We start from the raw sequence: 22,395 nt of genomic DNA, 5'->3' as shown, positions 1-22,395 counted from the left end.
AATTTCATGGACAGATGTAGTTGTGCTTGACACGTGTATCCAGTGCGTTACTGATGTAGAACTTTGTCCGGGTACGTTGTATGTGTTATGGAGGCAAAATCTGACGTGTGAGGAGGAAATACAGAAACTTCTAGGAGTTGAAGTTGGCCACACAGTGTTAGGCCTCATGTTGTGGAAAAGCTGTTTTGTTTTTTTGTTTTTTTGCCAGGCCTTCTGCTGACCGTAATTCACTCCTGGCTCAATAATATTATATATATATATATATATATATATATATATATATATATATATATATATATATATATATATATATATATATATATATATATACATATATACATATATATATACATACATACATACACACTCACCGGCCACTTTATTAGGTACACCTGTCCAACTGCTCGTTAACACTTAATTTCTAATCAGCCAATCACATGGCGGCAACTCAGTGCATTTAGGCATGTAGACATGGTCAAGACAATCTCCTGCAGTTCAAACCGAGCATCAGTATGGGGAAGAAAGGTGATTTGAGTGCCTTTGAACGTGGCATGGTTGTTGGTACCAGAAGGGCTGGTCTGAGTATTTCAGAAACTGCTGATCTACTGGGATTTTCACGCACAACCATCTCTAGGGTTTACAGAGAATAGTCCGAAAAAGAAAAAACATCCAGTGAGCGGCAGTTCTGTGGGCGGAAATGCGTTGTTGATGCCAGAGGTCAGAGGAGAATGGCCAGACTGGTTCGAGCTGATAGAAAGGCAACAATGACTCAAATAGCCACCCGTTACAACCAAGGTAGCCAGAAGAGCATCTCTGAACGCACAGTACGTCGAACTTTGAGGCAGATGGGCTCCAGCAGCAGAAGACCACACCGGGTGCCACTCCTTTCAGCTAAGAACAGGAAACTGAGGCTACAATTTGCACAAGCTCATCGAAATTGGACAATTGAAGATTGTAAAAACGTTGCCTGGTCTGATGAGTCTCGATTTCTGCTGCGACATTCGGATGGTAGGGTCAGAATTTGGCATCAACAACATGAAAGCATGGATCCATCCTGCCTTGTATCAACGGTTCAGGCTGGTGGTGGTGGTGTCATGGTGTGGGGAATATTTTCTTGGCACTCTTTGGGCGCCTTGGTACCAATTGAGCATCGTTGCAACGCCAAAGCCTACCTGAGTATTGTTGCTGACCATGTCCATCCCTTTATGACCACAATGTACCCAACATCTGATGGCTACTTTCAGCAGGATAATGCACCATGTCATAAAGCTGGAATCATCTCAGACTGGTTTCTTGAACATGACAATGAGTTCACTGTACTCCAATGGCCTCCACAGTCACCAGATCTCAATCCAATAGAGCATCTTTGGGATGTGGTGGAACGGGAGATTCGCATCATGGATGTGCAGCCGACAAATCTGCGGCAACTGTGTGATGCCATCATGTCAATATGGACCAAAATCTCTGAGGAATGCTTCCAGCACCTTGTTGAATCTATGCCACGAAGAATTGAGGCAGTTCTGAAGGCAAAAGGGGGTCCAACCCGTTACTAGCATGGTGTACCTAATAAAGTGGCCGGTGAGTGTGTGTATATATATAAAAAAAAAAAAAAAAAAAAAAAAAAAACCTGCAAAATTTGCAACAGGAAGCAGCTTTTCCGCAACGTGGGGCTTTAGCCTTAAGTGGTTTTAGTTGTTTCTTGGTTGTGTAGTCAATGAGACCACAACTAATTTATTGTCATAAGGCCTCTAAACCATAGTGAACTGTTGTGTTTTATGAAATTACATATTGTACTATGTATATTTTTTTTCTTCTTATGCCCATCTCCATTTTTATTTCCAGACAGCAAAGCTATTGTGGATGGAAACTTGAAGCTGATCCTTGGCCTTATCTGGACCCTTATTCTACACTACTCAATCTCTATGCCTGTATGGGAAGACGAAGGTGACGAGGAGACAAAAAATCAAACCCCAAAACAGAGGCTTCTGGGCTGGATTCAGAACAAGATCCCCTATTTGCCCATTACCAATTTCAATCAGAACTGGCAAGATGGCAAAGCCCTTGGTGCCCTGGTGGACAGCTGTGCTCCAGGTAAGTTTTGCAGAGATTAGAATATTGAATTGTAGTGGAATATTAATATAAAACATTAACAATTTAGAATTTTATCAGTAACCTTTTCTTCCTTGAGATACATGTATATGTATACTTCCAGATACATGCTGATCTGATTGTGAATGGCTGCCCCCTTGTTAAAATGTATTGCTAAATACTTTGTTTTTGGTTGGATCTACGGATGATTGGATGATGGTGGTTTTTGATAATTCATGATTGATTGACTTGGACTGATCATATTTGAACCAATAAATTAGGAAATAATAATGGGTACAAATGAATGCTCCTATTCTGCAGCATCATTCAGAATAACCTCTATTTTTAGGTTTGTGTCCTGACTGGGAGACTTGGGACCCTAAAAAGCCAGTCGATAATGCCCGTGAAGCCATGCAGCAAGCAGACGATTGGCTCGGAGTCCCTCAGGTAATCCAAAGCTCTCTTTAATATATACACTCACCGGCCACTTTATTAGGTACACCATGCTAGTAACGGGTTGGACCCCCTTTTGCCTTCAGAACTGCCTCAATTCTTCGTGGCATAGATTCAACAAGGTGCTGGAAGCATTCCTCAGAGATTTTGGTCCATATTGACATGATGGCATCACACAGTTGCCGCAGATTTGTCGGCTGCACATCCATGATGCGAATCTCCCGTTCCACCACATCCCAAAGATGCTCTATTGGATTGAGATCTGGTGACTGTGGAGGCCATTGGAGTACAGTGAACTCATTGTCATGTTCAAGAAACCAGTCTGAGATGATTCCAGCTTTATGACATGGCGTATTATCCTGCTGAAAGTAGCCATCAGATGTTGGGTACATTGTGGTCATAAAGGGATGGACATGGTCAGCAACAATACTCAGGTAGGCTTTGGCGTTGCAACGATGCTCAATTGGTACCAAGGGGCCCAAAGAGTGCCAAGAAAATATTCCCCACATCATGACACCACCACCACCAGCCTGAACCGCTGATACAAGGCAGGATGGATCCATGCTTTCATGTTGTTGACGCCAAATTCTGACCCTACCATCCGAATGTCGCAGCAGAAATCGAGACTCATCAGACCAGGCAACGTTTTTCCAATCTTCAATTGTCCAATTTCGATGAGCTTGTGCAAATTGTAGCCTCAGTTTCCTGTTCTTAGCTGAAAGGAGTGGCACCCGGTGTGGTCTTCTGCTGCTGTAGCCCATCTGCCTCAAAGTTCGACGTACTGTGCGTTCAGAGATGCTCTTCTGGCTACCTTGGTTGTAACGGGTGGCTATTTGAGTCACTGTTGCCTTTCTATCAGCTCAAACCAGTCTGACCATTCTCCTCTGGCATCAACAACGCATTTCCGCTCAGAGAACTGCCGCTCACTGGCTGTTTTTTTTCTTTTTCGGACCATTCTCTGTAAACCCTAGAGATGGTTGTGCGTGAAAATCCCAGTAGATCAGCAGTTTCTGAAATACTCAGACCAGCCCTTCTGGCACCAACAACCATGCCACGTTCAAAGGCACTCAAATCGCCTTTCTTCCCCATACTGATGCTCGGTTTGAACTGCAGGAGATTGTCTTGACCATGTCTACATGCCTAAATGCACTGAGTTGCCGCCATGTGATTGGATGATTAGAAATTAAGTGTTAACGAGCAGTTGGACAGGTGTACCTAATAAAGTGGCTGGTGAGTGTATATGTGTGTGTATATGCGTATATATATATATATATATATATATATATATATATATATATATATATATTTATTTTCATAATTTATGCTTTGAATATGTATAATTTTATTTGTACTTTGCGCCTCTTACTAAAGTTATACTTTTTTTTTTTTTTTTTTTTTTTTTTTTTTTTTTTTGCTTTGTTTCTTTTGCCTGTCGATGTCAAAACCTGATATTCAAGATTATTTCACTGATATTGAGTTTCTGCCCAATTTTCACTGACTTATAAAAGAAAAGGCTAGAGATCATGTACTCTGAGTCAGATGTTAGGCGTGCTTCATAATAGTTTCTCTACAATTAGTAGTAATCCAGGAAAATTATGTTTAAAGACTCAGAAAACGCTGGAATCTTTTAATGACGCCTTAAGTTGACAGTCCTCCTAGAGAGCCCCTGATGTAGACATCCAACTTCAGTAAAACGCACCTTCTGCACACTAAGCTTAGTTTTGCCAGAAAACATGGAACATCGCATTCCCCTGTCAAAAATCTGTGGGCCGTGTTATTTTAGACATCACCAGGCGATAGAACATTTATTTTTCAAGCGCTGATATCTCTTTAAAATTATTATTCCCCCACATTGAGGAAACAGGTTTTTTTGTGCAGATTTTGTTTCGGTTTTTGGAGCCAAAGCCAGGGATGGCTACAAAAGGAATGGGAAATATATGAAGTTCTTATACTTCTCGCTACTGCTCAATCCACTCCTGATTTTGGTTAAAAATCAAACAAAAAAGCTTTCTGCAACATGGGGCCTTAGCCTTAAAGGGTTGTCCCTATGGGAAGTGTCTGATGTTGCGATTTAGTCCCATTAAAGTGAAACACACGGATCACTTGGTGAGTCTGACCATGCTGTGACCAGGACATCTGCTTGGACATCTTTAGGCTTTTGCTTTGTGTCATAACACACTGGAAAAGAGCAGTGGGGATCGGATACCTCCGGAGTCAGGGTAGTGTCAGGAGATTAACATGGTGCCGTTTGTTTTCCTACAACCTGTTGTATAGTTTTGTAGGTAGTAGTTTTGTAGTATTGAGCAGCTGTAAGTACACAGATATATTATTTATACAGATCTTCTTGTTTCTAGGTGATCACCCCAGAAGAAATTATCCACCCAAATGTAGATGAACACTCGGTTATGACCTACCTGTCACAGTTCCCAAAAGCTAAGCTTAAACCAGGAGCACCTTTGAAGCCCAAGTTGAACCCTAAAAAAGCAAGAGCTTATGGTCGAGGTAAAGACTTCACTATTTTTATGGGCATCTTCAGGACTTATTTATTGCTGATCCATCCTTGGGATAGATCATTATGGGGATCCAGCGCATGCGACTCCCACAATCAACGGTTTCCCTTTGCCAGTGACGTCACATTCCTCAGTAACATGGTGGAGCAGCAGCTCAGGCCCTTTCCATTTAATGGGGCTGAGCTGCAATGCCAGATACAGCTCCTATGATCTATAAACTGCTGTACTTGGTATATAGTAAAGATGCTGCAGTATTCCCCTGATCACCACTGCATCCTCATTCAGCTGATCAGTGATGGTCCCCACCGATCACATATTGATGACTGAAGTCCCAAAAATCCCATTTGATGATGATCACTGTGTCACTACTCGCTTGTCTCAGTGTCCTGGACTCCCTTAGGTTTCTCATTGCTCACCAAACGTATCTGTATTGCATGCCTTTGCAACGTTCTAGCTAGCAAGGCTATACATACTGTAGTGGTGACCTTAGCAAGGTGTGCCCTAAGTCTACCTGGTCATCCATTGGTCAATGAGCTACAGGGTTTTGGACGTTCAGCTGGTATTTATTGACAGATGTTGGCCAAAAGAATGGTCAGGCACGTTGAATTTCAACACACTGGAGCCATTGTTCTCAAGCACAGTATGTTGCCGCCCGAGGTGCTGGCCTAATCTAGCATGTTCTTTATGGGGAGGGGTGGCTGTTGATGTTTATCTGTGCTGTTCTTAGAGAAATCTGATATAATGGTTTCTGATTGTTATCTCAAGTAGAACATAACTTCTTGAGGTTTTAAGACAGAAAAAAACAGTTTTATATGGGGATGACCTAATGACTTAAGAACTCCTTGGTAAATACAGAGTAGATATACAACATGAGCCGCCATGTCATTTATGATATTATGTCGGAGTGGATAAACAGGGAAATTATCTTATTACATGAGATGTTCAGGATTTTACTAATCTTGAGGTGAAAGTTTTATCCTCCATAGACAAAGGTGTGGTATAAAGACAAGGTGTGAATTGTGTCATTAGCACACCCACCGCCGCATTAAGACATGTATGGAAAAACAGAAGAAAATGAGTTTGTATGATATCATATGTTCATGTGTCATGGATCAGTCTGTAGATACACTGGGGGATTAAGTGTCTTTATTGTCTTGGAGAATTATAGAATATCAGCGGCTCCCACATACTCTGATATGTGAATAATACCCTTGGGTATGCTCAAGAATGCTCCATATTGGTTTAAAAAAAAAAAAAAAAAAACACATAACTTATGTAAAGCTTTCTAGTAGAGTTACCTAATTCATCCTCAAAGTAAAAAAAATTCAGCTCTATCATTTTGTTGTCACCGTGTTATATAGTAATATGACAGATTGGGATGTGTCACTGCTGTAGGCTTGGTGACCATCCCTGTATCGGCCTCAGCAGTGGCCATTTTGATTATTTCCTAGAAATTCTCATTTAAAGTTTCCAGTTGAAGATTTATTTTTTTTTTATGATTTATCATCATCGTTTTTATAGGTGTGGAGCCCACAGGGAATATGGTGAAGAGACCGGCGCCATTCACTGTGGAGACAATCAGCGCTGGACAAGGAGAGGTTTTGGTTTATGTGGAAGACCCTGAAGGAATAAGAGAAGAGGTATCACAAGGGGTTAAATTGGACAATTCTTCTATTATTCTGTATTAGACATCAATAATCTCTAACAATTTTAGTAAATTGGTTTAGGCTTGCACATTAAATTTATCTCCGAGCATGATCATCCACTGTGCTGCCTACGAAAACCGCAGTGTAAGCAAAGTGCAAGCACCCCCTTGTGATATGCTGATTACCCCCTCGGGTATATGTACAATACCTCAGGCTGACAGCCTAAGTCATAGAGAGCCATGAACTTGGCACAGTACCAGCAATTTCACTGTGGTTACAGTACACACAGAATAAAGGAGGCATTCACACTAGTGCCTGCTGTCCACCCAGGGGTTTCCATCCTAAACCCCGGAAAAAACGTACAGGGGGTGGCTTGCCGGTGGTCTGTGTTAAAGCCCATTCATTTGAATGGGTTTTTAAAGGTAACTGCTGGTGTCCATATTCAGCCTCTCCACCTGGAAACTTTGTATGTACTATGTCCGAGCAAAAGAAAACCCAAAAAAACGGTGGGGCAACATGTTGGCTCAGTGGTTAGCACTGCAATCCTGCAGCACTGGATCCTGAGTTCGAATCCTGCCAGGAACAACATCTGCAAGGCGTTTGTATGTTCTCCCCATGTTTGCGTGGATTTCCTCCCTTTCTACAAAGGCATACAAAGAAAAAAAAAAAAAAGTACATTCTGATCCCTATATGGGGCTCACAATCTACAAAAAAACCCAAAAAACAGTTTCCGGGTGGAGAGGCTGCATATGGACACCAGCGTTTACCTTTATAAACTCATTCAAATGAATGGGTATTAAAGCTGACCGCCGGCAAGCCGTCCTCTGTCCAATTTTCCCGGGGTTTAGGACAGAAACCCGTGGGCGGAGAGTGGTGCTAGTGTGAACGCCCACTAAGCTATAAATTAAAATTATCCTCCCTTAACTGTGGATTTCAGTTATCTTTATATGAATGATCTATCCTTTTGGGTAAGTCATTAATATAAAATTGCTGGGGTTGACATTTGAACCCTGCATCAATCCATGGTTCTTTGAGCAGTGTACAAAGACAGAAGCGGGTTTCTATGTCCTCTGTACAGAGATGGAGCCTATAACAGAGTAGCACAGTCACTGCGCTGAGCCATCTGCTTCTGGCTCTGTGCATTGTGTGGAATAGCGTATTATGCTATCCATGGTTTTTGGTATCTGTGGGTAGACTTGGAACCGATTACTCATGGATCCCGGGGTCCATCTTGCATAGTCATGTGATATAAGAAATTCTAACTTTACATTATAGTAACTGTGCAGTGCTTGTTTTTTGCAACGTGTCCCTCGATTAGTCCATTATACTAAATTCTATCATGTCTGACACTCTAATGCGCTGCAGAATATGTTGGTGCTCTACAAGTAAGCAAAATAAATAAATCCATGCGGGGGAAAAGGGTATTCTAAAGTAAACCAGCCCAGCAGAGCCACCCTTCGTTGTCTCAGTGGGGCCTATGTATGGATCATCAAAAAGAGATCGGTAAGGGTCGGACACCCAGCACCCGCATCGAACAGCTGATAAACAAATTAGAGCTGGAAGCAGACACCCCTTTTCTGTGTAGTGGCTGAACTGAGTTACTGCAGCTTGGCTCTTATTAGATAGGCCCCCCAACTATCAGATATTTATGGCCTGTCCTAAGGTTTGACTATAAATAAAAATAAAATCCTGGAGCAATAAAGCTCAACTCTATACCTTATACAGTAAGACAAATGACACTTACTCTTTCTTGCTAATGGCCTTCACCTCTAGTGACTGCCTGCCCTTTTTTTTTCTATCTCGCGCTCTCACCGGTCTCGCATTTTTTTTCAGTGATAACGATTTTCTATCTGTTAACTGGTGAACAATACACAATGTAATGTCCAGCGAGATCACATTATCTCCCATGACTGCATTCTCAGCTGACAGGCATCGCTTCTTATCAAGATTCACTCAGCTATGAAGAGAACTTGTGGTATCTGTAACCACGTGTTGAGTTAACGTTTTAACAGAGCTTTAAGGAATATTTTGACAAGTAGCATAAGGGAGAATAGTTCTGTTGTGGCCGGTGTCAGCCAGTCATGTAGGTATCTACAATCTTATAGTTTGCTGCACACAATATCACTTTTATTATACTAAGCTCATCCATTCGTGACCATATTATTGGGATTGTCATTGACAGTCATGTGTATGGAGCCACCTTTCCTGAATTCGGATTGGGCATGTTTGATTTTAACCTGACCAATCCCTTGTCCAATAGAAGAGAACATGTGCATGGTTATGGGGCAGTTGGTAGAAGTAGCCATCAGAGTATTACGGTGACTATACTTTCCTGATTTATTTTATTTTCATAGTCGAAACCACCCTACATTTAGGCTCATAATGTGTTCTGTAGACAAGTAAGCTAAACCTCCAACTCCTCTATTTTTCCACTGCCTGACTCCGACTCCTGCTCCAACTCCATCATAAATGACTAGCAGCCATGGTCGGTCAAAAGCAATAAAGATCCTCTAATTCAGTAAAAAGCCAGTGCCTGGAACCCTTGTCCCAAAATCAAAGTTTCCTTTGCACATAAGAGTGCCAATACACCTTCAGCACTGCTGACATTTCGATGACTTAGTCTGCACCCGCACCATTGATTTCAAAGGTACATCATCGGAGGTTGTGTCATAGACTTTTTTTGGGGGGGGAGCGGGGATTTAGTGGGGCTCCATTTTTACAGGTCCACACACTTACCCTTTAATGATTTCTCTTTATTTTTCTAGGCCCAGGTCACTGCCAACAACGACAAGAACAAGACCTTCTCAGTGGCGTATGTGCCTAAAGTGACTGGTGTCCATAAGGTAAGGGCAGCCTGGGTAAATGGTTTCAGATAAGCAGATGGGCCTATACCGGTTAGGAATCTATATTATAAGGATGTTGGACATGGCTGAAGAGGAGGTCCACGTTTGGAATGTTTCAAGCCCTTGTGTTATGGATTTTTATTGTAGTGAGGTTGGCAATGTTTGCTCACGTATAAGTGTGACTTGTGTATGCAGAGAATAATACCGCACTCATATGGCTTACATCCTTTGCTACTCAATGGTGTTTATACAATCAATGAATAGATTAAAAATGCCTAAAGAAAAACATACTTCATTTCTTGGCGGCAGCCTCCTCAAATCCTGGCACAGGCTGAGGAACACTGCTTGTACGTGATGCTGTACTAATGTCTGCAATTAAATCCCTATTAGATATCCTTGTAAGCGTCGGGTAGTTTACCGACCCATCTTGTGTCAAGCTGGAGGATTTCAATGTCCGCTAAGTCAGCGTTTTGTGTTTCACTTTTATGTTTGAGGGATTTCTTAATTTATAGAACAGAGCATTTTTACGATCTGGAGTATCCAGCACATCAGTGCATTACAGGGATGACCTATTTATTTCATTGGAATTGTGCAGTACTTAATTTTGTGCTTAGATTCCCCACAGCTGGGTACTAGGATATGGGGAATCTTGTGATCACCCTATTGGCTGTGGGGCCTTCTAACTAAACTGCGTTTTGGTATTATCATACTCTGTTTAGTGACTGGGAAAGGTACTGTAAGCTCTGTCCCATTCACTTACATGGCTCTGCACCTGCAGTAGCTTTCATGGTTGCTTGTTGGTTGGAGCAGTAGAATGTGCTCCAGAGCTGCTTTTCCTTCTTTAAACAGGAGGTTATTAAACAGGCATGTTGAAAGATTTTGAGGCCTATTATTAGACTTTCCTCCTGTGTTTATGTGATGGTAAGGTGTTCTTACTGATTATATAGAAACATTGACTCCTTCATGACAGTCCAGTGCAGTCTATCCTTCTCAATTAAACAGGGCTATATCTTTAACCACTTCCGTACCGCCCATAGACTATAAACGTACGGGAAGTGGTTGCCTAGTTCTGACAGGACGTGCCGGTACGTCCAATCAGAACACAGCAGCTGCACGGAGATCGTAACTGTAACTTCAGTCGGAGCTCCCAGAGAGATGGCAGGGAAGGTTTATTACCTTCCCTGTCTTCTCGATCACTCTGTATACAGCACTCAATGGGTGCTGTATACACGGCTATGGGCGCCGCCATGATGTGGCCGCCCTCTGACCCGGCGGTCACATGATCCGCCGGGCTCAGTGTCTTACAAGAGCTTCTGGGTCCTACAGGACACAGATCAGCTCTGTAAATGTAAAGAACAGTGTGCAGGAGGCTGGATTCCTCCTGCAACTGAGGCTAAATGTAGGGGAAATCTGCCTCCCTAACAAAAAAAAAGAAAAAAAAGTGATCAAATGTCCCCAAAGATCTCTTATGACCTTATGGGGACACAATCTGAAAAAAAAAATATAAATATATATATATATATATATATATATATATATATATATATATATATATATATATATATATATAAAAATAATGCGCTAATAAAACGCTGTTATTAAAGGTTATAGTCCCACCCCCGACAACACCATACGAAATAAAAATTACCGTAACTGAGAGGAAAAACTATTTTTTTTATAAAGTTTTTAAGTAGCACTTTGTGTTATTAAATAAAAAATAATAATAATGTGAAAACCAGACACAATTTCCCTCCTATTATGTTTATACTTTCCCGGATATAAAAAAAAAAAAATTATAACACATTCGAAAATAAAAACAAAAATAAAGCCCTATGTGTCCCCGAAAAAAGACGCAAAAATAAGTTGAATGAGACATACGAGAAAACTGTTACAGCCCTCAAATCCGCACATACAAAAAAATGTCTGGTCCTGGACCAGAAATTGGCCTGGTCCTGGACCAGAAATTGGCCTGGTCCTGAAGTGGTTAAATGCTGAACAAATCCCTTGTTGCTAGAAGGGTGTTCCTACGAAAGCTATTCTGTTTCCGTAGCCATTTCCTTAGCCATCCCCCCAGCTATCAGCTGTAATCTTTGTGAGAACATAACTAAGAGTGTTAAATTTCCCTGCAGTTCCTCCACAGGTGAAATGAAATATTACACACACAATTCTCATTGAAGTAAAGAATGATTTGCGTCATGTAGAGAGACCAGTTAGATCCTATAAAGAGAGCCTTTTTTTTTTTTTTTTTTTTTTTTTTTTTTTTTTTTTTATTAATAAAAAGCCTCATGTGATAAATATGAGTCTTAAAAATGGCTCCCCTTTCGGCAGACATAAAAGCAAGACCTTCTATAATAATCTGTAGAGTCCCGGTGGAGTTCATGTATATAAATTGCAGGAGGAGATTTGTTTCATACAATGTATTAGTCCATATAACCTGTTCACACAACGGAACCTACTAAAACAAAAGTGATTTCCAAAACCATCCATCATAGGAATCCGATTTGTGACCCGTTACTGTGTGTGTATATATAGTATAGGAGAAGTTGTGAGGATGATGTCATTAACAAGCTGTTGACATAATCAGTCCAGTCATGACCTCATCGCTCCCCGGAGCCAATTCTGATTTACATTTTTAGTTCCACTTCAGTAAGTCTGGGGTTTGGTTCCAAAAAAACTTTTGTGGTCAGTGTTAAATCAAAGCGAAAGCTTGGTCGTAAACGGATGATGTAAGATTCATTAATTTCTTCTGCATTATAAACCTTTGTCACATCTTTAAAGCAGTGAAATCTCTGATCTGTTGCTCTGGTTTTAGATTGATCTCCAGTTTGGGAAAAGTAATGTTTAACAAGCCAAGGCAGGCCTCAGCCCACCCCGGTTTTTACGATGGTGTCAATCTTTTAACACTCCGCACTTGAGTCTGAAGCTGGTTAAGCCCAGTTGTGTGACTCGTGAGCGTTGCCCAAACTCCTTGTGTATTTTCTTTGTTGTGTTTTATAGGTGACTGTGCTCTTCGCCGGTCAGCACATTTCAAAGAGCCCATTTGAAGTCAACGTTGAAAAAGCTCAAGGAGACGCCAGTAAAGTGACGGCTAAAGGGCCAGGCTTGGAGGCAACTGGTAATATCGCCAATAAAGCAACTTATTTCGACATTTATACAGCAGGTATGTATTGTCCTTTTCATTTTCCTGATATTGTTTCAGTTTTTTTGTTTTCTTAAAGGGGTTGTCCAGTTTTAGAGCAGTATTGAGAGACAAATATTGTTTGCATAATGAAAAGTTGTACAAATTTCTGATATTCTTTCTGTATCGATTTCTCAATTTTCTAGATTTTTGCTTACTGATGATCATTTTGCTTACTTTCATTGGATAAAAATCGCTCCATGGTCACGTGATGACAGCAAGCAAAGAACTAGAAAACCATGAGAGATTGATAAAGAAAGTATATTGGGAAATTGTAGAACTCTTCATTATAGAAACAATAACGTCTGTCTTTAATATTGCAACTGTTGCCATCCATGCACCAGTAAATGGTTGTCAGCCAAACGCTTCTCACTTGGCATATCATGGATTATGATGCTAAATAGGCCCCCAAACTCCCACTCTTTACCAATTTAGGCTGGGGCTCCACGGGTCGGAAACGCCGCAATTTGCCTGCCGTGGGAAAAATCGGGGCACTTTACAGTATAGGTAAAGTGGATGGGATTCTAGTGAATCCCATACCCACATTGCGGTAAAAACCACCGTGCGGACTCACCGCGATTTCCAAAACTGGTGTGGTTTGGAAATTGCAGCATGTCAATAATACTTACGGAAATGCTGGAGGTTTCCCCATAGGTATAGTTGTAACAAAGTCCACACAGGAAAACTTCACGAACTTTCTGTTTAAAGTGCTGCAGGAAGAACCGTGATGCATTGCCGCTGCAGGTTTTCCCGCAGCACTTCTTTGCTGCGGGACATCCCGTGGGGCCTTAGCCTTACCCTGCATGCAACCTATACGCACAGGTGTCTCCTCTCCAGTTATGTCAGTCTCTTGTCCTCTTGGTGCCATTTGCCTGGGAGGTTGTGATCCAGGACCTTACTTCCTTTGAGGAAGGTCTGAAGCACCGCACCCCTTGTAAACATGTGTTGTTTTTTTCCCCTAACTTTTGCACGCACATTAGGGTTTTAATAAAGTTCCTGATCACAGCCGCCTGACACGTTTACTTTCTAGTGAGTTAAATTACAGAGCAGCATTCCTGATGTAGGAAATGTCGTCACTATCTGGAGAACGCACTTGTATCCTGGATTTGTAAAGCAAGTTTGCATCTGCATGGAATATTTCCTTAAGTTTTTTTTTCATGCGTCTTATGACTTCTGATTCCCTAAGCTGGTAGTGATTATTAGAACCCTAGTCTTGGTGCCAATTCAGATTATGAAGTGTTAGTCTGCCAGTTCTCCGAAAATATTTAGTTTGACAGACTGGATAAGAAGACAAACAAATGAGGAATTCCAATCTATTAGAGACTCCAGTCTGGGCATTCGGTATTTAAACAACCTCCCAAGTTCAGCACTCAATCACTCTATACAATGCCAACCTTTGTGGGCGAAAATGTTTTAGGGATTGGCTATGTGAAAGCCTACAAAGAATCCAAAGAAGCCTTTATTTCTTATTTCTTCTGATTACCGTTTTATAGGCCAAAATTCCTGCTAGTCCTCGATTTATCTCACAAACATGCGTCAAAAGAAAATCTTGGTTGCCTTTGGGCATCAAGGAGAAACTAATCTTATTGATCTGAATAGATGTCACATACAGATTTGGATCCTAAGCAACAGCTAATATATATATATATATATATATATATATATATATATATATATTATAATTTATTTTATTTTTTTGTTTTATCATGTGCGAATTTAGAGCATGCATGCATGCATGCATTCATTTATTCATTCAGGAGTGGAAAACAATTGCAAATGCAAAATGCAGCCGTTACAGCAAGCAGTACAGTCGCCCTGGGGATTGTTCATGCATAGAGGAAACATTGGATTTTCTGTATTTGTGCATTTGCCTGGTGAAAGTTCTGCAGTGTATTATAGTAGCAGATTTTAATCTCCATGAGCAGTTAAAAAATTTCCATTGGGAATTGACATGCATTGCCATAAACCTATGGATTGTGCTGCAGAATCACCAGGGAGATCCACAACAGAATTTTTTATTAAAGTTTCCAAGTTTTTTTTTTTTTTTTTTAATATCCTAATTTATGACCATTTTATTAATCTGCAATATTTGATAATTCCTCAGCTAGGCTGTGGTTACGGGTTTGCACAGTTTCCATCTCATTACTCTCCCTTGTCTCTACAAGGTGATAATGACTTGTCTCCTTCTGTTCTCAGTTGAGTAATGGCCCTCATTGATATTTTTCTTTCCACGCTCCTCTGTGTAGTTAATGCGCCGTCTCTGGTAATACGGCCTGGCCTGACATATTAGCCAGTTCCTCCTCTATTGCTAATTTTAGAACAGAAAACACAAAGGATGCTCTTATTCCACTGAACAGTGACTGGCATTGCTGAGCCAAGGAAAACATTGCTCATGCCTTCAGTGGATGAAAGCTGAGGCTTCCTCTACACCAACGCAGACTGTCGCATTTAGATTAATAACCTATATATGATATATATCATCCGTAAAGCAAACAAGCCTGACATTACATAGGGATCTGTGTGATCCAATAATATAATATTTGCTCTGCAAGGGACTGTGCCAAATGCTTTAACTTCTATTCATCAAGGAAGTGCAATGTAAACTTGTTTAGAAACTTATAGAGTTAAAAAAAAACAAAAAAAAAAAAACAGGCCCAGTTCACATCTGCATTCGGGTTTCCATTTAGGGAGTCTGCTTGGGGACCCCCCCTTTCCCAAACAGAAATCTATACACTTTAATAAAAAGTGGTTACCAAATGAAACCGCACAGACCTCATAGAGTATAATGAGGCCCATGCTTGCAGGACTTTTCCCTCCGCATGTTTCGTGCAGAAGCCATATGGACCCCATTATAGTCTATGGGGTCCTTAGGCTTCCCGGGTAACCACTTTTCAATGCGTATAGGTTTCCGTTCAGGGGGTCCCCAAGTGGACTTCCCAAATAGAAACCTGAATGCAGATGTGAATGGGGCCCTAGGGCCCTACGCACCAGGAAAGTACCTAAATTTCATGAACCCAGACTCTTAGCGTTATAGATCACCATGACGTAGGGAGTCCTACTGTCATGTACTATGTACAGTACTGAGCCACAGGAGCTCCTAGTATAATTGACTTCCTACTTGTTAGTGATCTGAGACTCCAGGCCAGGGAAATACGGGCATAGTACAGTCTAGATTTTCCTGACTGTATAATTCTTGTGTGTAAGAAGCATAAAATACAAGTCTCAGGTTGTCCTCTTTGCCCTTGAAGTTTTTACAATTTCTAATTCCGAGATCCTCTTCTTTGTGTTTTGTAGGTGCTGGAGTTGGAGACATTAGTGTTGAAATAATAGATCCTCAGGGGAGGAACAATACTGTAGATATTGCACTTGAAGATAAAGGAAATTGTGTATACCGCTCTACCTACAAGCCTATGAAAGCTGGACCTCACAGTGTTAATATCAACTTTGGTGGGGAAGCTATACCCAAATGTCCTTATGTTGTTAACGTTGGTGAAGGTGAGTAGATGGCTTTAGGACAGCATGTATGCTGTAATGTACTGTTTTGTGTTTTTTTTTTTTTTGTTTTTTTTTTAAATGTAGATTGTGAGCCCCACATAGAGCTCACAATGTACATTTTTCCCTATCAGTATGTCTTTTTTGGAATATGGGATGGAAATCCATGCAAACACGGGGAGAACATACAAACTCCTTGCAGATGGTTTTTTGCCCTTGGTGGGATTTGAACACCAGGACTCCAGCGCTGCAAGGCTGCAGTGCTAACCACTGAGCCACCGTGTGGCCCCCTGTAATGTACTGTTGTACGTTTGATCTAGTTATGACCATATCGAAGACCCATTGCACACGATCGGTCATTGGAACGGATCAGGAGCCTCAATAGATGTGAATACATCACGGAATACACTCAGATGGCACGCCAAGCGTCAACCTACTGCATTCTGCAAACTTGGCCTGTTTGGATGCGCACCTGGTCGTGTACATGGGGTCTATATAAATTAAAAAGTGTAACTGAACTGGTAAACAGAGCATCTTAATCCTTAAACTGAATGTCCTACTCTTATAATCATGTACTGTAGTTTTAAGGTCTAAACTTCTGTGCTAATTTCTTAATCTATCTCTTTGGAGCTCACTTTCTCTGATGCAGAATTTCAGATCATAGCAATAAAGAGGTTTTTGCAACTTGCATCCACAGAAATGGGGATAAGTGTCTGATCGCTGGTGGGCTGACCCTGTAGGTATGGAGAAGTACACGTACCTAACCATCACTCCATTCACTTTTAATGAATCAACAAGAGTTCTATATGCAGCTATTGGTTTCATGAGAGTTAATGGAGAGGTGGTCACATATGCATCACTGCCCCCTTCATGTAGGGGGCTCATAGAAATCTGTCCTTGTGATTTCTGGTGGTTCCAGTGTTTGAACCACCACAAGCCAAGCATTTATCCTGTGTATAGGGGATACATGTTGTTAGTAAACCCTTTTAAATGATGATTTCTGACTGCAAAATCTATATTAAAGAGTAACTGGACTTTCCAAACGTGTAGAAATTGGGATTGGTGGAGGTCCGTGTAATGAAACCCCCACTGAAATGAGAAGGTGGATCTGTTTGGCCTACACTGGTCCCTTTCGGCTGTATCCATGTCATAGAACTTTATTAGCCTAAATTCAGCTGTTGGCTGTCCACCTTATCTGAGGGACACATTGGTCAGTGGGTGTCTCATTAACAGATCCCCTAGGAAGTAAAACTGCTGAAAGGTCAATGTCAAGATATGTCACCTTTTTTGAAAGTGCAGATAGGTTCTGTTCACATGAACTACAATCAAATCAATTCATTAGAATTGGGCTATTTATTTTTAATTAAGTATAATTATGGACAGTCCATTTTAACAGACTGTCTAAAAGAATACAATATGACCTAATTTTGCCTGTGAGGGATCTATCAAATTGGGGGCCTTGCAGATGTTTTACATTGCATTGCATAGAGTGTTTGTCCTTAAAAAGAAAATAAAAATCTGTGAATACACTATACTGGAAAATATGTAGACCTGAGAGAAGAAATAAAAAGCTTGCCTAAACCTTAAGGTGTGGAGATATTCACCAGATTTGGGGAAATCCTTCCTTCACTGCGCTCTTCTGGTCTACGGCTAGAGTTTTTGCCATCTTCTGGCTCATATAATGCTTTGGTTAATGGCTTCTTGTTCTGTTCTCTGCTTTCACCCGCTCTGCTCTCATCTGCCTCCTCCTTCTTGCTGCGCTTCCAGATCTCTGCTCCCCAATTCTGATCTTCTCTACTCTTGTTGGATAAAGGACGTCCCTGCTTAAGCCTCATAGTTGTTTTCTGGCCAGGGTGGGTAAGAGTTTGCAGGATTTTGACGTCTGCTCATGTGCAAATGTTGTCTGTCAACCCCATTCTCAACAGTTGTCCTAGTTCACATCATAAATGACTTTACAGGGCTTTCATGTTCAGGTGTCCCACCTATGAGGGACAAGTGACAGACGTTCACCATGAATATGGCAATGGTGTTACCTTCAGAAATCTGCTAATAAATTGGGAGATACTTCATCAGTATCCGTGGCTGTTCACCTGACATTCATTCATTCTGAACCATACTAAAAAAAAAGAAAAACAATAAAAAAAAAAAACCTTAAAGACCCCACCATAAGTTCCAACGTAGTTTGTTACAGGGTTATATGACCTGTGGGGCTGTTGTGCTCTCATGGTTTCCATGTCATGCCATATTGAAACCATACTTTAAACCCATATACCTTAAATATGACAGTACGTAAGGCTGCCTATCAGGAACCAATAAACATTGCCTTATGGTAAAGTGTAACACCTCAACTGTGTCCATTACATTGTTACTTACCTGTTTTGCACCGTCATGTCTTCTAACAGTCATTTGTATATCCCTTTAAAATATCTGAGCTTGTTTTTATGTGAGCGCTAACCTCTTAGAGATAAGGATTATCTATGAATCTGTGGCATGTACTGAATATATAGATAATTCAATGTGTTATGCTTTTTCTTGCCTTTTTCCCTTTAGGACAATTATCACTTATCATATGTATTAGGATTTGTGCACTAGTAAAGATTACAGCACTCATCAATATCATGTACTGTATGTCCCTCGACTTTATACAAAGGCATACAGTTTTTATTTCATTTATTTAAAGGAAGACAAATCTTTAAAGGGAACATGTCAGGACATCATAGAGCATGAGATGCTGAGCGGATTAATATATAATTTTGTGGGAAAAGATTCCATATAACCCCTCTTTTATTTATATCTTTGCTTTTTGTAAACTCAGGAGTCCAATGGGTGGTCTTGCTCAGTGATCGACGTCTCATCGGTGATTAGGACCGCCCACTGGACTGCTCAGCTTAGGAGGAGCTTGGGTTTAAATAATTATAGTGCAAGTTCTACTGAATCTTTTCCCATAATATTAGATATCAATCTGCTGCACTCCTTTTGCTCTATATCTTACTGCCCACAGAAGGCATTGCTGCTACAATGGGACGAATCCCTTTAAATGAAGCCAAGAGGCATAAACCAATATAACTGTTTCTTATTTGTATTGGTGCCATGGGGCAACAAAGCTAGTTAGGGATGCTTCTTACCACTGGTAGTCTTGTCATACTCTTACCGTACATACTATTATTATTCTAGAACCTCCGCTTTATAGCTGATACATTATAGACATTTAGCCACAAATGGAAAACCTTGTAGATGAGACCCAGGCCTCTTTATTACTACTGAACATTTACTAGATTTTGTGTTTGTTTTAGCCTTCTGTTCTGCCACAGGCCTTGCTCTTCTTCTCACCACCCAGACTGAAGGTCTTACTATATCCTGATGAAACTAGACATTGCTGTACTGTAGTAAATAGTCATACAGACCACAGATGTGACCTTTCCAAGAAATGCTACCAGTCATCCTATTCATTAGCATGCAGTTTTTTCTGGTCACTGACTATGATGGCTGGTTTTAGTTATCAGTTACTCATTACCTTCTGCCATTGTATAGCGCACTTCTAGAGCAAGGAAGATGCTGAACCCTCCTTCAGTCTTATTTATAATCCTCATTTTTCTGGTATTACTTGTGAGACCTTTAAAAATCCCTAGGATTATTCAACAGTATCCGATAGACAATGGTCAGACTCCTAGCACCCCTACCAATCGGCAATACAACTTCGCCTTTTTCTTCCATGTGCAGTGGTTGTACATGGTATTGCAGCAAACTGAATCCCCCATCTCATTCTTGTGAATGGTACTATAGAGTTATCGCTAGTACCAGGCACAGCCACAACAGAGCTTATGGCGCTGTGCCTGGTAATGAAGAAGTTGGTGCACTAACCTGAGTGCTGCAGAGCTCATCCAAGGGGTTGTGAATCCCCAATCTGATACTGATGGCCTTAGCATAGGCTATCCATATTAAAGGAGTTATCCATCTTTAAGGACATTGTAGCCATCTAAAATTGTCCTATGCATATGAAAAATAGCAGGATAACCCCTTTAAATTCCCTGAAAACCCTTTTAATATCCAGATGATTGTTGGTAATTTAAGACTTCATACTTTGATTGAGTTTTTAACAGGATTTTCATCAATATTAGATTGTCACCCCCACCGATCAGCTTATATCGCCAGTGTGCGAAGCTGAAAGTACAGCACTTTAAGCCAGACCACTAGAGCTAAGTTTACATCAGACCCGCAGCAATAGGATAGATCATCAGTATCAAAATCATGGAAAACTTTATATGCCCCTAGTGGCCAGTAAAAAAAAAAATTCAAACTACTAAATGTGAAACTTGTCAATTCCATAATAATTAAAACTTCATTTTAAAGAGGAATAAAAATGACCTAATCTGGCAAATGGAGGGGTGGTCCTCACAAAACACCACTTTTATTAGAGCGAGACCGTCCTTTCAGGGCCCCTTCTATTAGCCAGAGCTGCAAAGATTAGCCTGACATATTCGTGCATTAGATATACAGTCCAGTGACATGAAGCCTTGGGTACCGTGTAAAGCTTCATGTCACCTGCGGGGGTGCTGCAGGATACAGATTAGTTCATTGGTTAGAGCCTCTGCAATGCAACTCCTAGTAGAAGTCCGTTACTAAATATCCATATTATCTAATGCACTTTCACCCTTGGAATGCATGTTTTAGTTGAATCCAAAATTGCTTTGTTTGCTTCATCACAAAGCCTGGCATGCTCAAGCATCTTGACTGTCTAGCCGTCTTTCCACCATCCGTCCCGAACCACAGATATGTGAGTGTTACACGCGGACATTATCTTCATACCAGTATCTGAGAACATGTTCCTATCACTTTCCTTTTCAACAGCCTGTAACCCAAACGCTTGTCGAGCCAGCGGACGTGGCCTGCAGCCCAAAGGCGTCAGGATTAGAGAAACTGCTGATTTTAAGGTCGACACCAGGACTGCAGGAAGTGGTGACCTCCATGTCTCAGTGAAAGGGCCAAGTAAGTGTCTGGTATTGTTATACTGTGCGCAAACACTCTCTTGATCTAGGAGTTTCTTTATTCTAATAGTTTAATGTAAAAATCTCTGCTCTGCCCTTGCCAAAGAAAATAACTTGACTTGGTAATTGATAGTAAATCCATTTTCTATGCAACAAGGACAGGAAATGACAAATTATTATCTGCTGGAAGGCTGGAACAATAACGCTCCAGTTTTTTATTGTCCTCTAAGGAGTGTCTGATCCTTTGCAGAATGCACTGGATTAGCTTTTTATTTTAAGTAATGCAGCGGATTAACATTTTCGGTTAGTAGCGTTTTACATTGTTCTCCTCTGCGTTACTGTGGGAGGAACCAAACCTTTTTAAAGGGGTTCTCCAGCCTTTATGAATGTGTATCTCCACACTAATAAGAGTCTCAGGGTGTATCTTTTTTTCTCTTTTTTTAGTGCCAGTATATCCTACCGCAGTTTACAGACCTTGATCACTGTCCCATATAGGGTTCACAAATTTAATTCCCTGTTAGTATGTCTTTGGATTGTGAGGGGGGAAACCATAGTACTTGGAGGAAACCAACGCAAACAATGGGAGAACATGCAGATTAAATAACCACTAAGCGCTGTCCAAAAACAGCCATTTAAGATTAATACTTGGTTGCAGTAAAACTTACTGCCTGTCCATATGGATAGGGCCGGGAAACTAATCGAAAAATAACCAAAACCAACCATCAAACTGGATCACCGACATGATCGATTATTTCAGTTTAGTTATTTGCAACTGACATGGAGCTGCTGTCATATTCTGGGGTCTCTTCCGAATATTACTAGTGTAGGTCCAGGGGAAGTGAGCAAACAATAAAAGGAAAAAAACCTCAGCTCAGGAGTTGGTCTTGATCTTCTTCTGGACTCCTAAAGACCATTGAGGCCCTATCACAGGGCTGTCACGCTTGTGTCTTTGCGTCACATCCTATGTACTGCTAAGCTACTACTGCTAAAGCTCAGCGGTCCCTCACATCATTCAACAGGCCTGAAGAAAATCTAGAGCAGTTCTGGAGACCAGGGGAGTTGAGTAACACTTTCTTTTTTGTTTACTCGCCTCTCCTAGGCAGTTCCACTTTGCATATGCTTGGTCCAAACTAAACCGATGGACGAACCTCATGAGGGTAATCTCGCTACATTCACCTCAACACATACTCATACTTGAAA

General features: G+C 40.9%; 1 protein-coding gene across 3 annotated transcripts in view; it reads left to right on the top strand.

Annotated features, from left to right (window-relative positions):
* Positions 1 to 22,395, top strand: part of FLNB (filamin B) — a 143,603-nt gene that overhangs the window by 54,412 nt on the left and 66,796 nt on the right. For all 3 annotated transcript variants that reach the window (XM_075287884.1, XM_075287883.1, XM_075287885.1), the window contains exons 2-9: positions 1,843 to 2,091; positions 2,438 to 2,535; positions 4,896 to 5,043; positions 6,573 to 6,691; positions 9,463 to 9,540; positions 12,538 to 12,700; positions 16,013 to 16,213; positions 21,059 to 21,196. In XM_075287884.1, the coding sequence (XP_075143985.1) occupies positions 1,843 to 2,091; positions 2,438 to 2,535; positions 4,896 to 5,043; positions 6,573 to 6,691; positions 9,463 to 9,540; positions 12,538 to 12,700; positions 16,013 to 16,213; positions 21,059 to 21,196 (1,194 nt within the window). The remainder of the gene's footprint in view (positions 1 to 1,842; positions 2,092 to 2,437; positions 2,536 to 4,895; positions 5,044 to 6,572; positions 6,692 to 9,462; positions 9,541 to 12,537; positions 12,701 to 16,012; positions 16,214 to 21,058; positions 21,197 to 22,395) is intronic.

Source organism: Leptodactylus fuscus, chromosome 9, assembly GCF_031893055.1.
Source record: "Leptodactylus fuscus isolate aLepFus1 chromosome 9, aLepFus1.hap2, whole genome shotgun sequence".
NCBI classification, from domain to species: domain Eukaryota; kingdom Metazoa; phylum Chordata; class Amphibia; order Anura; family Leptodactylidae; genus Leptodactylus; species Leptodactylus fuscus.
This window is presented reverse-complemented; position numbering and strand designations above follow the sequence as displayed.